This window comes from Malassezia restricta, chromosome II (genome assembly GCF_003290485.1).
Source record: "Malassezia restricta chromosome II, complete sequence".
NCBI classification, from domain to species: domain Eukaryota; kingdom Fungi; phylum Basidiomycota; class Malasseziomycetes; order Malasseziales; family Malasseziaceae; genus Malassezia; species Malassezia restricta.
Window position 1 is genome coordinate 282,290 of NC_040194.1, and position 16,338 is coordinate 298,627.

The following is a 16,338-nucleotide window of genomic DNA, read 5'->3' on the forward strand; positions in this document are numbered from 1 at the left end:
GTCCTGGGCCCGACCAGGCGCCATTGTCGTATCACGTGATATCTTTGGTGGCCCATGCGGTGGCCTAACTATGAGGTGGCTACGAGGGCCTTACCACCACAGGCGGTGCGTGGGGCAATGGTAGCCACTTGGGTTGTTCAACAAGTACTCTTGATGATATTGCTCAGCGACAAAGCTGGTGTAAGTAATTCGTACGTACAAATCGCTAGCTGGCACGCGATGAATGGTGGTCACGATACGCGTTCCATGCGGGTCAAAATGCTTTTTCTGCACTTCTTCAGTCACCTTTCGTGCAATCGCTTCTTGTTCCGGTGTGTGAGGAAACAGGGCGCTGCGGTACTGGCTGCCAATATCCGGACCTTGACCGTCCTGCTGCGTCGGGTCATGGGTACGATAAAAGAACTCTACAAGCTCTTCATAGGACACTTTAGACTAGATGTCAAACATGTATACGTACAGGCTCAAACGTAAGCTGAGACGCCTCAGCATGGCCTGTCTGGCCCGAGCACACTTCCATGTACGTAGGGTCGGCCTTCGTGCCCCCGATAAACCCAACCTTGGCATCAATCAGACCTTTGCCTCCATAATGCTTTCGGAACATGTGCTCAGTGCCCCAAAAGCAGCCATTGGCAAATGTCGCCACCTCACTCGTGGCTGTACTCATGGCTCGGTGCAAAGTCGAAAATGTTAGACCAGTGGCCATTTTTGAAATATCGGGTAAGGAATCGGCGCGACAGCGACTCCCAAGGCCCACTCCACATTTGCCATTCTGGACAAGCACGACATGGAAACGCAACAAGCAGTGTACGTCTTGCATGCCGCTCACTTCGTCTAGTTCATATGGTGCTATTGCATGCGCAGTACTTGCCATTGTCACATGGGTATTCTGGCCGCGTCCAGCGTCCAAGAAATCATCTGATTACGACCCCAAGACAGGACTCGGTCGCGGCGCGCCGGGATTCCGTACGTATCCATACACTGACCCTAGAAACCAATGTAAAGCGCGTCGCTCTCCCTGCTGAGCTGGTCGCACGGATTCGTGCGGGCGAACAAGTATCTGCCGAAGAAATCACGGCCGCCCAGAGCCATGTCTCGAAAGGTTTGCCTAGCGCACCTGTGGAAAATGACTGGTTAGGGCCCACCACCACGAGTCGCAGCAAAAAGACTACGAGAAGGAAAAACAAGAAGTAATATTACATATTCTTCAGCACTAACAGGAAAAGCATAACACATATAAGTCCCATGAGGGAATCAATCATGCTGATAGTGCGCCGATACGACTCTGCTCTTGCATGAAGCAATTCCGCCATACTTGGGGTTGCCTCCTCCATGGCTGATGGAGCGATAGACGGTGTAGAAGCTTGAGGATTCGAGGCTGGCATCGATTCTTTGGAAAAAGGCTCCTCTCTGACAGGAGGAATTGAATGGCTTGGAGACGTTGCTGGCTCTTCAATCCTTTCAGATACCACGGAAGCTGGCAACGCGGTAGGTGGTGCTGTGTTGGGTGCTCGACTCGGCTCCCCAGGAAGTAGCTCTGCATTGGATTTTTGACACAATGGGCATGTCCAGGTCCAAGACTTTTCAGCTAGAAGTTTTCGACCTTCGTCATTCATACTTGCAGCTCCATATCCAGCCTCATCTTCCTTGGAAGTCATGAGCGCTTGAATACCTAATAAAGCCGTCCGAATGCCCCAGGCAGGCTGCCAAGACTCCTCATGAAAGCCGGTAAATGTGACGCATACTTTGGTGTCAACAGACCACCGGCCATTAGGTGTAAGAAATATCACATGTGGCGCTTTGAATGGGTACTCCGAGGGCAGTGTCAATTTGCCATGGTAGAGCCCCTTTTCAAAAACGGTGTCTCGTGGTCCTCGCAATGTAAAGTGCCATTCGAACAAATTATCTTCCGTTGGAGCAGCAGAAAAATCTGGTGTATCATCATTTTGCAACTCTCTAACTTCTGACATGATGCGCTTGATGGCGGAACTACGGCTTTTCATAGCATCCGACATGCCTGTGACCATCTGGATCGATAGGATGCAGACTGCACGAAGGCCCGTAACCTCCACCATCCTTGTCACGTTTCAACGACGCGCCCGCCTTGACATGTATCGGCGCGTGATACTTCGTGGAATGCAAGGGTCCCTGTTGGTCGACACCAGAGACAGACCTTAGCTTATGCTCGAGAAAATGCAGGGATCTTGCTATGTCGAAGCACTACCAGAATGCCTCCAATCATGCTTGTCGTCTGTTATGCGCTACGTGATACTAAATTGGCCAGCTTGGCATCTTGGCGCGCGTTTGCCAGTGTTGGCAGCGCTTTTTTTGGAATTTCTAAATTGGTGCATAAAACAGCCTCCACGCAAACACCGGGTGGCTGTGTCAATGATTCCTCCACCTGGCCACTCCTTCTCAACACGCCTCACAAACACCGCGCATCATGCGTCGTTTCGCCCCATGGGCTGTTGTGTATATTCTGGTGTGCGGTGTCCTGTGGGTAAGATCTCAATACACAGCCACCTATGTTCCAGGTAATACCACGCTACCTGAAACCTCGGAAGAGGGACAAGCCGGTACGAATCGTTGTGGTGAGGGATCCAACGATCTGTCCATGTGTCAGAATTTATATTTAAACTCTGCCACGGACTTCTGCCTCTGGGGACCTCAGGGTCCTGAACCTGTGGGGATTGGAAACTCGGAGCGCGAAGTGGTCAGCTATTGCACAAAGGCTGGCCGCGGCACGCGTCTGATCCCACCGGGAACTCTGCGAAGCGTCCACTTTGTCCGCACGCCACATTATGTGCAAGTATCCGGCACTGGTATTTTTGAAAATATCCACATCTCCAAGGAAGGTGGTGGCGGAGAACTTGATCCGCACGGTGAAGATGGCTTAGGAAATCCCATTGGCGGCTTGGTCTTTACAAACGCGTTTGGCAAGCTGGCACAGGCGCATGAATGGACGAGTTTTATTGACGAAAATCAATTTTGTTTGCGCGTCTGCAAGGATGGTGACAAGGCAGCTGACTACTGCAAGCATATCTATGATGAAATGGGATGCGAATTCAACATGCCCACTGCCCCGGACCAACTTGGCGTCTTTGAATCTTGTGAAGGACCTGATGCAGACATCGTTGGTGTGTACACGAACCATGGCGTGGTTTCTACTTTCTACCAAGATCAAACGAAACATGGCCAAAAACTTCCACCTCCCAAATCGCCCCAGTCCTTGAGCAATTGCAGCGCTTTTCCTTCAGGTCTGTTACAGGGAAGTGTGAAACACCCCTATGCTAAGGCCGCCATAACAGGCGCTTCGCGTAAGTCTATGAAGAGCCAGTCCGTTTCCACGTCTTCTTCGTCTTCGACCACGTCTTCCATGCTCACGTCGACATCTTCGTCCACCGACTCTTCAAGTCAGAATCTCTATCCTCCTATCAGCTCGAATTTTTCTAATATGTCTCCAACCTCCAGCATATCCTCGTCTTCTCCGAGCGCTACATCCTCTTTTACGTCCGAGACGACAAGCACGCTTTCATCCGAATCCAACTCTGAGCAAGTGAGCCCTTTTGGACCTGTTGATGACGATGCAGGTGTGGGTATCCATCTGACCGCATCGATCCCTACATTTACCGTCTTGCTACTGTCACTCATAGTGTCGATTCTTTAATTTTGTGTCGTGTACCCTAATTTTTAATAAATTCCTGTCAGTGTTCCTGAGGCCGCATTGCCTGGCATCGATCGACCCCCTGGGGATAACGTGTTCAGGTCAAATTTTACCTCGTTTGTCCGCCCTTTCCAAGGTGAAGGGTTTTCCAAACGCTCAGTGCGTGTTTAACCATGCATCCAAGACCCCATGCGGATGACTGGGTCAGGGACAAGAACCTTCCCATCGTTCACAAGGTTATCAAGGTGCTCAACCTCTTGCCCCTAGCTAGTGAGGATGTCCGTCGAACAGAGCTTACTGACCCTGTGCCTTGGTTTAGTGAGCTGAACCAGGCCCTGTTTTTACTTCCATTTGCCGTGTTGCCCTATGCCATCCGCACTCTATATTATAACTACGTATCACACGAGCTCCCAGGTCGATGCGCCATGTGGGGTTGTCTGTTTGTATATACCATGACATTTGGTGTGTATTGGATACACTTTCTTCGGCACCTTTCCAAGAAGTATGGCTACTTTCATGGTGCTCGTGGCCGTGATACTATCCCATTCTCCGAAGTCAACAAGATTGCCAAAGAAATACTGGGGGCCGTTCTTCTTCGTTCAGCTTTGGTTGTCTACTCGTCGTACGATCCACATGCGGCACCGTCGCTATCGATTTGGACCCCGCTACAGCTATTTTTCTTCACGGTCGTGGATGACTTTTACTACTACTGGCTTCATCGTGTCTGTCACGAGACGGAGAGTGCGTGGAAGCTGCACAGACTACATCACACGACCAAGGCTCCGACACTATTGCTCCTGGGGTATGCAGATGATATCCAGGAGTGCTTTGATCTGTTTCTGGTGCCTCTTGCTACCTGGCTCACATTCCCGATTCCATTTGATGCGTTTGTGATTTGGATGCTGATTCACGTTTCCATTCAAGTGGTGGGCCACAGTGGTATTCGTCTTCACCACGGCACGCTTCTCACAGGACCTTACTTGACTCCTTTTGGCGCTGAAATTGTAACGGAAGACCACGACTTACACCACCGTCACGGATGGCGCGAGTCCTACAACTATGGTAAGCAGAGCCGTCTTTGGGATGGGCTATTCGGCACCAAGGGAGAACGCATCGAGGGCCACAGTGGCAACATTGACCGCACGCGATTTATTTATTGAATTGGCTACGCTATAAATTTGTAATGTAGATATACACAAGTCTTATGCTGTTTGTACACATTCCGCCCAAGCCTAGCATGGGCCTCGATCGCGCTGGCTTTGTATCTGAACACCGTACCCCGCCGCCCATGTCTCTATCGTACAAAAGAGGGTATTAAAACACAACCATATCGCGACGAGCCACTTCAAATCTTCGGCGCATTTGGCCGACGATGCGCTGGCGACGCGATCCGCTTGCTTCGCGATCCACAGGGTACTCGCTCACCACATATTTCTGGCCATGCAAAATCGGATCCAGTTCGCGAGGCATATTGATTCGGATGCCTTTGCCGATGGACACTTGCAGACCCTTGCGTGGCTTGTCATGGTCGAAACTGTCTAGCGAGGTAATCGACATCCAATCTTCGAGGTCATCGTCCTCGTCATCCTCTTTGACAAGTGGGACATTGTGCCCACGCTTGTTGCCATGCAGCAGATGACGAGCCAAGGCGCGACGCACGAGTGCACTCCGCCGGAGGTCCTTGGGATCAATGCCTTGCTTCTTGTTAAAGTCCAGCTCTTCGCGGTACGCCTGGCGCCAAGCCTCAGGTGCACTGTGCCACAAGACATACGCAGCATTGGACACTAGTTGCATAGCGCGTGCCTTGGCATGCATACTGCGATGGGTGACGCGAGTGGAAGGCGCGCCTGCCAACCTCGTGTCGTCGTGTCCCAGCTCCAATTCATCGGCACTGTCGAGGAGCCGCGTGGCCTCATCGATGGCCGCGAGACGCGCCTTTTCACGAGCCTTGGCCTCTTCTGCGAGTTTCTTCATACGACGCCGCAAGCCACGTACGCTTTTGTACGCCCAAATCACATGCATAGGAAACGCCAGTACTGCGAAAAGGAGCGGCATCTTGCTAGGCACCTCCTTGTTCACATGGTTGCCAGAGGGCACGGACAGTGAATAAATGATGATCAAATGCAAGAGTATGCGCGTGCTGAGGAACGATGTGGTAAAGGCCCAGTAGGAGCGAAAACGCGGCTTGAGCGTGCCAATGCCCATAATCCAAGTCGGCAGCTCCATGCACAAGTTGATGGCAAAGCAGTGGGACCATCCCTTCTGGATCCAGTACATGCAGAAGAGAAAGTACACGATATGATGAATCCATCCACTTGACAAGTTGACAAACTTTCGGTAGCAAAACACGCCTGTGACAAGATCGCACGACAAGTATGCCATGAAAAAGAGGGTCAAGGGGTCCGCGATCGTCTCTCGATGCTCTGTCACCCGGCGCCAGTCGAGATGGCACCAGAACAGATCAAAAACAAAAGGAATCGACATCATCGAAGAGCAAAATGCCGCGAAGGTGGTAATGATCCAGGACCGTTTGCGCTGCTGCTCATCGCTCTTGCCTGCCACCAACGTGCAGGCAAACAGCTGATACACACCCTGCACAAGAAAAAAACTCTTTAGAAACTGCCGGATGTATGGATGCGTGAGCGCCTCCCATATATGAGGGTATAATGTTTCCATGTCCGCTACATTCACCCAGCGCGACATGATGGCAACGGCGAGCGGGCGTGTTGTTGGAGCAGCCAGTGATGTTGCTGGCTGCACGTGCAGATCGATGGACAGCGCCTCCTCGTTTGCCCTCCACCGATGTCGTCGGCGCTGGGGCCAGACGACTTGGCTCGGTACAGTCGGCAGCTGATCCTTCCCGGCTTTGGGGCAGATGCCCAGCGCGCCTTGAAAAAAGCTCGCGTGCTTGTGGTGGGAGCAGGGGGCCTGGGATGCCCGGCTGTGCAGTACCTTGCCGCAGCTGGTGTAGGTGCGTTGACGCTGCTCACATGAGGTCACATTACCATAGTGGACAATGACTGTGTCGAGCGCAGTAATCTTGCGCGCCAAGTCTTGCATACGGATGCGCGTATTGGGATGAACAAGGCAGCCTCGATAGCGCAGGCCGTGTCGCTGCTGACCCCCCACACACACGTCGATGCCGTACAGGCGCCGTTTACGCCCGCGAATGCCTATGAGCTGTGCCAAGCGCACGACGTCGTGCTCGACTGTACAGACCGCGTCATGATGCGGTACCTCGTTTCGGACGCGGGTGTGCTGGCGGGTATCCCCATCGTCAGTGGCGCCGCGCAGGGCTACGATGGCCAGCTTGTTGTCTTGCACCGCGACTTGGGCGAAGGCCGGCGCGGGCCATGCTATCGGTGCCTCTTTCCGCAGTCTCCGCGACCCGAGCACACGCAGAGCTGCGACGATGGGGGTGTGCTGGGCTGTGTGACGGGCCTCATTGGCACGTGGCAAGCCCTCGAGACCATCCAGCTGCTGACAGGCCTGGGCGACCGTACGCCGTCGATGCTGTTTCTCTCGCCGCTTTCTCTACCATCTGTCCGGTGCGTGCGCGTGCGCGGAAGCCAGACGCAGTGCCGCGCGTGCGGACGTGCGCCTGACCGGATCACGAGCTTGGAACAGGAAGACTACGAGACGTTCTGTGGCCTGCATCATCGTGAGCGCCATGTGCCGAGTGTGGATGTCGATGACGTGCACAGGCCCGATGTCCTCGTCGTCGATGTGCGGCCCCTACACGAATATGGCATCACGGCCCTCCCGCACTCGTTGCACATGGCATGGGACACGATCCGGCGCGATGTGCAAGGGGCGCGCACAGCGATTGCCCAGGCTGCGCAGGGGCGCGACGTGCTCGTTGTTTGCCGCCGCGGCAACGATTCTCGGGCAGCCGTGCACCTATTGGACATGCCGCGATGCCAGAACGTGCGTGGTGGACTGCGGGCGTATGCGGACAAGCACCCCGACTTTCCCATGTACTAGGCGACGGGCCGCTCACTGAGTCCGCGTTGCAGCGTGTCGAGCACCAATGGATCGATCGTTGCGAGCAGCGACTGCAGCTGCGTCTTGTACGAGCCATTTTGGAGCACGGCATTCAGCGTGTCTGCCACATACGCACGGAGTGGCACGTTGAACGACGGATCTCTGCTCCGCACCGCGTCCGTGCGCGCTGACGAGGGCGTGGGTGCCGCCTCGATCAGGCCGAACTCGTCCAAGAAGGGAATACCATCCTCGCCGATTTCGAGCGCGCGCGTCGGCGACAGTTCGCGTTCGTACCGGTCCGCGCTCCCTGCCTCGTCTTCGACGACCTCGCCGACCACTTCGGTCCACATGCCAATCATGTCAGGCACAGCGCTCAGAAGGCCCTTGTCCTGGGCGGAGGCATGGCGCAGCATGTGCGCGAGTCCCAGCGCCACGAGCTTGCGACTGCGCGCGTGGGACAACGTCGCGCTCGTGCTTATGAGACGGCGGCACAGGTCGGGCCACGATGCCGTGGCACGGACCATGTCGTGGAACATGGGCGGAGGCATCGTCAAAGCCATGCGGCTCACGAGTATCGCGCACCGCTGCAGCACATGGTACATGTCGCTCTCCCTGCACAGACTCGCAAAGATGGCCTCATCGAGGTGCGTGGCACGCATGATATCGGCCATGGCGCTGAGACTCGCGGTGGACAGGGCGCGTACATGCATGTCGATCGCAAAGATCGGTTCCATGATGACCGGGCTGTTGGGATGGCCGACCATCGGTGCCATCGCGCCATAGACGGACATGCCAAAAGCGTGCAGCACATCCTCCGGCGCCAGGAGCACCGTCTCTTCCCACACGCGGCACATGAGCGGCGCGTATTCGGGCTGCGCGAGCAGCTCGGGTGCACAGGATAGCAGCTCGACCAGAGGCGCCGACAACGCATAGGATGATGCCAGCGTGTGGTACCAGAGCAGCAGCGCATCATGGCCCAGCAACGGCCGTGCCGCTGGCTCGAAACTGTCGCGCAGGAGCCGGGCCACCAGGGCCTGCATCTGTGCCTGTGCCTCGATGTGTGGCAGGTACTTTTCGACGAGCTTGCTCACAAACTCCAGGAGACTCGGCTTCAAGCGCATCTGAGGATCATCGCGCGCCCACATCTTCGGCACCATGTCGGCCAGGGCTGGTCCGTACGGCACCATGTCTGTGTCAACACGGTCCATAATGACACACAGGGCATGCGTGATGGAGCGGACCGAGTCCGGCTCCTCCAGGCCGCTCTGAAGTAGGTGGGCGAGAGCTACCACGGCGTCCTGCAAGTACGGCTGGAAGGTGTGCCTCTCAAAGGTGATGGTATCGGCAATCGCCGCGAGCGACCGCGCGGCCAACAACTGGACCGTGGCATCTGTGTACCCAGGCGCCTGCCTCAGCAGCTGCACAAGAAGGGCATAAGTCATGGGACGCGTCGGCTCGTACACATATTCGCTCCATTCAAACACCATCCACACAATGCGGCGACGTACAACGATCCATATAGCGTCCGCGTCCATGGCCGCCTCGGGAATCAGTCGATCACGGATAGCGCCCGACATGCGCACGTCAGGATTCGCATCCGAATCGTACCACCACACAGGGTTGAGCTGGTCGCGGCACAAGCCCGTGGCGTGGTATACGACCTCGCGCGCCAGGACGCCCTCCAGCGTGAGCGGCCACTGCGCTGAAGCCTCAAACTGCATCCACATGTAGTCAGACACATTCGGTACCTCGGGTGCGGCACCCTTGCCCGAGCGGAACGAGTGCCGGGACAGGGCGCGCATGAGCTCCGTGGCCGCTGGACGAATATCGAGCTCGTCATCGCCCTGGTCTTCCTCGATCGCAAACTGCTCAGGATGCGCCAGCCACCGCTCCAGGTCCGTGGGCGTCAGACGGAGATAGGTTTTGAGCAGCACATCCACCATTTGCAGCTCAAACTGAGCGCCCGACGCGCCGGCGAACATGGTACCGGCGGGCCGATTCCGCTGCCATCGATCGAGAGTCGCATGGAGCAGCCTGAGCGATAGCACGATCCAGCGGTACGGGTACATGACCATATCGTCGTCATCGTCGTGGTGAAGCGCTACACTCGCACCGTCCTTCGCCGCATCACACAACACACCCCAGTACCACTCGACGACTTCGGTCCACGACGGCCACATTGCGATGTGGCTTCGGAAGTTCGACACGAATGCATAGTGCAGCTTCGCATACGCCACCATGTGCTTCGTCAGCACAGGCAGCAGCTCATGACCCGTGCCCACGAATTCGGTGCGACGCTGCGCCACACACGCCAACTGCCGCGGCGTCGATGCAAAGAACGTGTAGGCCACGTTGGACTCGATTTGCTGCACTTTCGACGAAATCAGACCCTTCTCATGAAGCGAGAGACGATGCAGCGACTTGAGGAGCAAATGACTCGCTCGTACGCGCTCGGCTGTCCCGGGCGTTTGCGCCCAGGCGGCCGTGTCGTTCGTGTCAAAAGCGATCGCAAACACACGCTCCATCACAGGCTGAAGCACAGGGATCAGATAATCCGCCAGACTGGCCATACGGAGTCGCCCTGCCATGATCCGCACACTCTCCAGTTCCTTGACACAGTAGCGCAGCGTGTCGGCTGCACGCAATAAGACCACAGTGTCCGTAGTCGATTCCGCGAGTCTTCCCTGCACGGCTGCCTCATGAAGCGCAGTAGAAGAAGACTCGAAAGCCGCCTGGAGTGCCGGCACGATCGTTGGCCACTCATCGGGATAGTCGTGCCGCATAATGCGTGCCACAGACAAGGCGCCCTGCGTGGCCACGACGCGGTCAGGTTCCGTGAGCACATCCAAGAGCCGCTGCCGAATCCGCTCCTTCGCATCATGCTCAATCACAACGCTCTTGCGATTCACGATCCGGGGACGCCAGTATTTGGTGATCCCGTTCTTGAATCGGATCATGGCCAGCTGACGTAGGGCGGATGGGTATCCTGCCTCGCGTGCAAGCGCCGCGTGCACAAGCGCTTCCCAAAAAGACGACTCAGTCTCCCATGCAGCGAGCTGCTCGTCAACACGCTGCAATACCGACGGATCAGCGGGCTGCACGGCTGCGATCAACACCTGCTGCAAGGCCTCGGCAGTAAACGACATGAACACAATACAACCTCCACTCTATCCTACAACCGGTCTACTGAGTCAGGTCCTCGTTGGCGAGCCAGCGGTTGAGCATCGCGAGCGACACGCCCGGCTGGTCATGCGGCACCATATGTCCTGCGCGCTGGATCCACGCAAAGGCCAGGTTGCCAGCACCCTCGCCAGCCTTGATCACGTAGCCAGCCTGGCGAGGCTTGGCACCCGTCGGGCCACGCGCAAACAGCGGGGTCTGGGTGGCATTGTTGAGAGCTTCGTGGTAGACATTCGGGAACTGCAGCATCCATTCCTGGATGCCAATGGCATTGCACATAAAGTCGGCCTCGCCTGCGTACGCCAACACACGCACACCGTCCGCCAACAACGGCTCCAGCAGCTTGGCACTGTTTTGAATCGAGTCACCCTGCAACATAAATTGGCCGTTCACCTGCATGTTACAGCTCTCGAATTGGATCGAGTCGGGCACGCCCAGCTGGCTCTTGACTGTCGGCTTGTTCAACAGCGTCTCAATGTGCGTCATCTCCGGGTAGCACAGTTCGCCGTCCTTCTCATGGTCGCACTGTCGGCGCACATCGTAGAGATTCACACCCGTTTGCTGTGCCGGGCCATACAGACTGCCCCAGCAAAACAGGGATGCCGGAACACAGGCCAAGCGCGAGTCCAGCTTATCGCACACCTCCATCAGCTTGCTGCACATCGCAGAGCTCGCCTCGAGCTTCTGGCATGTGTCACTCTCAGGCTCAAACAAGTGGTATTTGTTGCTCGGCGAGCACGAGTATTCCACCACACTAGGGAACTGCACGGCCGGATCCGTCAGACCGTTTCCGATCATGAGCGAGTCCAAGTTGATCTTGATGCGATCCGTCATCTCCGGCTCCAGCGCCTTGTTTTGGCGGTGGATTTCTGCGCCAATGTGCGGCGCATAGTGTCCGCCGTATGACTCGGCTGCAATCGTAAAGGGAAGGTCGGCGTACTTGGGGAAACGCGCAAAGAAAAGCTGCAGGAACGCATACACGTCCTTCGCCGAATCCTTTGAGTTATCCACCGTTTCGCCCGAGTCCGAATACGAGTAGCCCACTTGCAGCGGCTGGTCCAGGAACAGCAGGTTGGCTTTGGTGTTCCATGAATGCACATTGTACGTCGTGCTCTCGCCCTGGTCGCTCACCCAGCACGGACCCAGCTCAAAGAGCATGCCGGTGCTCGAAGAGCAGCCCGGACCGCCATTGAGCCAGAGAACGAGTGGGTCGTTCGATGGATCAGAGCGGCTCTCAAACAGGATAAACCACAAATGGGCATCGTCGCGGATGTCGAGATAACCTTTGATCTGCTGAACGCCCGGATCACAAAATGGCGTCGTGGGCTCTTCGTCTTCCATGGCAATACGGAGGCGGTAATCAGGAAACGAGGGATGCTCTAGTTTCTGGTACAGAACGCCCCCCATTGACTCGATACCTGCGTGCATCCACGCAGCCATTTCGTCGTGGCGCGGCATCGACACACGCGACTCGCCCAAAGCTTTAAACACTTCCTGTGTGGCCGACACGATACGACTCATGGCCGAATCCAGAAACGCAAACTGCGCACTGACACACGCGCATATCGCCAACAAGGCTACCAGGATCGAGATACGTGCCATGACAGTGGGACAACGCCACCCGCTGCGGTCCCCCGCCCTAAAAACCAGAGCACGTGATGCCGCACAAACCACAAGCGTCCAGGCTCTGGACAGGGCCTGCACGACGGTGATGGCGTATGCCGCCGAGTCCGACGAGCCGGTCAAGGAAGAAGGATTTCATGCACAAACGCCCATAGATCTCACTTTGGACGACAGTGATGACGTGCAGCTGCAGGTGGTGACGCCTTCTACCAAGCGGCCGCGGTCTGTGTCGCCGGAGGACGACGACTCCTGGGCCATGTACACGCCGCGGCCCAAGGTGGAAAATACGATGGAATGGATCTGTCTTGGGATGGTCCAACAAGATGTGCTGTGCATGTACGGTGCCCCACCCGAGCTGCATTGGGACCGTATGGACTTGTTGCCCCCGGTCGACCCCGCATGGACTCACCTGGGGTTCTGGGGCCAGCCAGGGTACAGACCCGTGTCGATCCACGAGAGTGCGTCGTCGTCAGGATCATCGCGTGCGAACGAACTATGCGTATCCACTCTATGCGCTCCACGGGATGGGCGAGGCCATCCAACTATCATCAACGAGTATGGAAAGCTGTCTGCAAGAGCCAGCAAGTCACTGCATCCTCTTTTACAGTTCCATGCCATTCAATGCGTATCTCGTGCACCCCTCATTTCTTCGCGACGAGCGCCCAACTTTACACACCAGATTGAGACGCTCATATTCACGCGCGCTGGCAATAAGGTCAAGGTTGAACAGGCTCTCTTTCAAGCGGGTCTCGTGTTGGAGACACCCAGCACGTACCAGGCCTCGGACTACCCAAATGCACCCATTTTGGACATTCCTGATACCCATGCCCCTTCATTGACATTGGACCAACCCGTGGTGATGCCTCAGGCCACGGCCCATGTTGTAGAAGAGTCGACACAGTCGCACATTGACGCCATTTATGCTGCCTTGGGCGACACAGACTCACTGGAAGAAACCGAGGCAGGGCCACTTGTATCCACACCGCTTTTTCCACACCAAAAGCAGGCTCTGTCATTTCTGCTAGAGCGGGAACGCGAGCGCCATTTTGAAGAGCTACTCGAGGAAGGGGCACCGCAGCATATTTCTCTCTGGACTGTATACCGACGCAAAGGTGCACAGATCGAGCAGTATCGAAACATCGTCACAGGCACTGTGCGTCGAAAGCGCCCCACCATCTGCCGCGGCGCGATTCTGGCCGATGACATGGGTCTCGGCAAGACTCTTACCATCATTTCGCTCATCGCATATACCCACGAGAACGCATGCATCTTCCAGCAAAGCGCCCTTGATCAAGGCGACGATGATGATGAGCCCTTGATCATCGGCGATTCACGCAATCGACGAACGGCCGAGCAAGCACGTAAGGAAGAATTGCGATGCAAGAGCCGCGCGACACTTTTGGTGTGTCCGCTGACTGTGGTGTACAACTGGCTATCGCAAATCCGACAGCACTGGCGCTCGGATCAGCAGCCGGATGTGTACGTATACCATGGACCGGGACGCACGTCGCACCCACAGGTGCTGGCTGATCATGACATTGTCATCACGACCTATTCGACGCTAGGCAACGAATTTTCGAACCAGACCGTGTGGACCGCGGCCGCCGGACGCACAGACGATGATGTACAAGCCAATGGACCGCGCTTAGAGGCGCCGAATCCGTGCCAGCGTATTGAGTGGTATCGAGTCGTGCTGGATGAGGCACATATCGTCAAGGAGGCGCGGACGTGGCAATCCAAAGCCGTATGCAATTTGTCGTCGGCATGCCGCATTTGCCTGACCGGCACACCCATCCAGAACCGCATCAGTGATCTGTATGCTCTCCTTGTATTCTTGCGGCTGGACCCGTTCACGGATCGAGCCATTTGGAATCGCTTTTGCGGCGATCGGGACCATATCCGCCTGAATTCTCAGTCTACGGGTGTTCGCATCGACCCGTCCTCGCTCGAGCGCCTGCAGGCTATCATGAAGTTTCTGACGCTGCGCCGCATGAAATCAGATACCAAGCCGGACGGACAGCCGCTTCTTGCGCTCCCCCCCAAAACCACGCGCATTGTTACGCTCCACTTTGATGAGGCGGAGCGAGCCAAGTATCAACGACTCCACTCGGAATTTCGCGAGGAATTCATGGGATACGTTGATCAGGGCACAGTCGGTCTGCATTACGCCACGATCCTGCACGAGATCCTGATTCTGCGCATGATGTGCGATCACGCTGATCTTGTGAAAGGCAGTATCGAGGCTCGGAGGCTGGACGTCGAAGAAACAGAGGACCTGGCGCGTGCGGTCAAGTGGTTTGAGGCGCTCCTGGTCAATGCCATGGCGTCATGTGCATTATGTGGACACGAGTTTGAACAGGGCGACGCCGACGCGCTGCGTCGGCCTGTTGTGACCAAGTGCCAGCATATTATGTGTTCTGTCTGTTTTGGCCAGCGCGCCGGTCAGGTGCTTTGCCCCGTGTGCGCCCAAGCCTTGCATGTCGGCACAGATACCATCCAGCCACACACAGACGTGGTTGAGACCATGTTCGATACCCCCGATGATACCTGCACGGGGCCCTTCGTGCCGGAGGAGCCCAGCACATGGCCTGCCTCATGGAGCACCAAGCTCCGTGCGCTCATCAGTGACCTGATTCCCTTCTCGCGATGTAATGCTGCATCGCAGCTCTACGACCCCAAGGCGCCTGTGCTCGACCACGTCGTCGAGAACGGGACAGTCTCCGTCGGCGTGAGCAAACACTCTGCGCCCATTAAATCAGTCGTATTCTCGCAGTGGACGCGTATGTTGTCCAAAGTGCAGCATGCTCTGATACACGCCGGCATTGGCTTTCGACAGCTGGATGGGTCCATGAGCCGCGAGGCACGCGAGTCGGCGATGGCCGAGTTCCACGACGACCCCCGTGTCGAAGTGTTTCTCGTGAGTTTGCGGGCCGGTGGCTTTGGCTTGAATTTGATCGCTGGATGTCGCGCGTATCTTTTAGACCCGTACTGGAATCCGGCCGTCGAGCAGCAGGGCTTGGATCGGATTCACCGCATGGGACAGCAACGAGCTATTATCATGACCAAGTATATCATGCACCAGAGCATCGAAGAAAAGCTTTTGGTCTTGCAGCAACGCAAACTCGAGCTTGCGAACCAGGTGGGCCGCCGTCGCGACCGGCAGGAGGCTACTCGAACCGAGGACCTTCAGCTCTTGTTTTCATAGTCAGCCAAGTCCCTTTTGTACGCGCTCAACATCACGAAACGTAAGACTTACGCGGCGTCTGCGGGCTACCACACTCGAATATGCTGCGCGCGTAGGGTGCGCAAGGACATGTGCGTTGATGACGCGTGCGACATGTTCGGGCGAGTCGTGCATCCGAGCGTCAATGCCGTGGAGATACCTTGTATACGCCTGCCCGCGCGTGATGAGCAAGCTGCGCGGCTCTAGCAAGATCGAGAAGGCTGGCGTCGGATCGTAGCCACCCTCCGGTTTCGTCCGGTACCAATCCAGCAACGTGGACGCACCCAGACTGATCGTCGCTACGACGGGGAAATACGCTGGTCCATCTGTATGAGGCATAATGCCCTGACCTGGGAGGTACTCGTTGACGAGGCAATGATTCGGCTGGCCATGCTTACTAGCCACAAAAGCCCCTGTTTGCTCGAGACGTGTGATGAGCGCAGGAAATTGCGTCACATGGGGTGGCAAGGGCTTGCTGACCAACGTCTTGCCCACGCACTCGCCGCCCCACATTTGCAGTCGTCGATGAGCCAATGCCTTCCAACGCGGGGCAGCATCTATCTTGGCCAGCAGAAATGCCTCTTCGTCCTCTGTGACAAAGTCCTGTATGTAAGTAAAGCCGCCGTCGCATGCATCAGGCAGGTCCAGCTGGTGTGCCATGGTGGAG

General features: G+C 56.3%; 11 protein-coding genes across 11 annotated transcripts; 5 read left to right on the plus strand and 6 right to left on the minus strand.

Moving 5' to 3' along the window:
* Positions 1–90: 90 nt before the first annotated feature.
* On the minus strand, positions 91–664 carry MRET_1016 (peptide-methionine (S)-S-oxide reductase; the record flags this gene model as incomplete). The annotated part of the gene is made up of 3 exons (XM_027627643.1): positions 91–175; positions 200–432; positions 458–664. The coding sequence occupies 3 exons, from the start codon at positions 662–664 to the stop codon at positions 91–93; spliced, it is 525 nt and encodes a 174-aa protein (XP_027483735.1).
* Positions 665–784: 120 nt separating this feature from the next.
* MRET_1017 (uncharacterized protein) lies at positions 785–1,191 on the plus strand (the record flags this gene model as incomplete). The annotated part of the gene is made up of 3 exons (XM_027627644.1): positions 785–804; positions 836–963; positions 989–1,191. The coding sequence occupies 3 exons, from the start codon at positions 785–787 to the stop codon at positions 1,189–1,191; spliced, it is 351 nt and encodes a 116-aa protein (XP_027483734.1).
* Positions 1,192–1,193: 2 nt separating this feature from the next.
* MRET_1018 (ubiquitin-conjugating enzyme E2 J1) lies at positions 1,194–2,024 on the minus strand (the record flags this gene model as incomplete). The annotated part of the gene is made up of 1 exon (XM_027627645.1): positions 1,194–2,024. The coding sequence occupies one exon, from the start codon at positions 2,022–2,024 to the stop codon at positions 1,194–1,196; it is 831 nt and encodes a 276-aa protein (XP_027483292.1).
* Positions 2,025–2,440: 416 nt separating this feature from the next.
* Positions 2,441–3,664, plus strand: MRET_1019 (ER membrane protein; the record flags this gene model as incomplete). Its single annotated transcript, XM_027627646.1, has 1 exon — positions 2,441–3,664. One exon carries the CDS (start codon positions 2,441–2,443, stop codon positions 3,662–3,664), a length of 1,224 nt encoding a protein of 407 aa, XP_027483729.1.
* A 170-nt stretch (positions 3,665–3,834) lies between these two features.
* MRET_1020 (fatty acid hydroxylase) lies at positions 3,835–4,821 on the plus strand (the record flags this gene model as incomplete). Its single annotated transcript, XM_027627647.1, has 1 exon — positions 3,835–4,821. One exon carries the CDS (start codon positions 3,835–3,837, stop codon positions 4,819–4,821), a length of 987 nt encoding a protein of 328 aa, XP_027483903.1.
* A 154-nt stretch (positions 4,822–4,975) lies between these two features.
* MRET_1021 (uncharacterized protein) lies at positions 4,976–6,364 on the minus strand (the record flags this gene model as incomplete). Its single annotated transcript, XM_027627648.1, has 1 exon — positions 4,976–6,364. The coding sequence occupies one exon, from the start codon at positions 6,362–6,364 to the stop codon at positions 4,976–4,978; it is 1,389 nt and encodes a 462-aa protein (XP_027483904.1).
* Positions 6,365–6,463: 99 nt separating this feature from the next.
* On the plus strand, positions 6,464–7,645 carry MRET_1022 (adenylyltransferase and sulfurtransferase; the record flags this gene model as incomplete). The annotated part of the gene is made up of 2 exons (XM_027627649.1): positions 6,464–6,632; positions 6,657–7,645. 2 exons carry the CDS (start codon positions 6,464–6,466, stop codon positions 7,643–7,645), a joined length of 1,158 nt encoding a protein of 385 aa, XP_027483905.1.
* Positions 7,642–10,791, minus strand: MRET_1023 (Importin-11; the record flags this gene model as incomplete). Its single annotated transcript, XM_027627650.1, has 1 exon — positions 7,642–10,791. The coding sequence occupies one exon, from the start codon at positions 10,789–10,791 to the stop codon at positions 7,642–7,644; it is 3,150 nt and encodes a 1,049-aa protein (XP_027483572.1).
* Positions 10,792–10,828: 37 nt separating this feature from the next.
* On the minus strand, positions 10,829–12,427 carry MRET_1024 (vacuolar carboxypeptidase; the record flags this gene model as incomplete). Its single annotated transcript, XM_027627651.1, has 1 exon — positions 10,829–12,427. One exon carries the CDS (start codon positions 12,425–12,427, stop codon positions 10,829–10,831), a length of 1,599 nt encoding a protein of 532 aa, XP_027483906.1.
* Positions 12,428–12,536: 109 nt separating this feature from the next.
* MRET_1025 (SNF2 family helicase ATPase) lies at positions 12,537–15,653 on the plus strand (the record flags this gene model as incomplete). Its single annotated transcript, XM_027627652.1, has 1 exon — positions 12,537–15,653. The coding sequence occupies one exon, from the start codon at positions 12,537–12,539 to the stop codon at positions 15,651–15,653; it is 3,117 nt and encodes a 1,038-aa protein (XP_027483907.1).
* On the minus strand, positions 15,654–16,331 carry MRET_1026 (alkylated DNA repair protein alkB 6; the record flags this gene model as incomplete). Its single annotated transcript, XM_027627653.1, has 1 exon — positions 15,654–16,331. One exon carries the CDS (start codon positions 16,329–16,331, stop codon positions 15,654–15,656), a length of 678 nt encoding a protein of 225 aa, XP_027483908.1.
* Between the last annotated feature and the right edge of the window lie 7 nt (positions 16,332–16,338).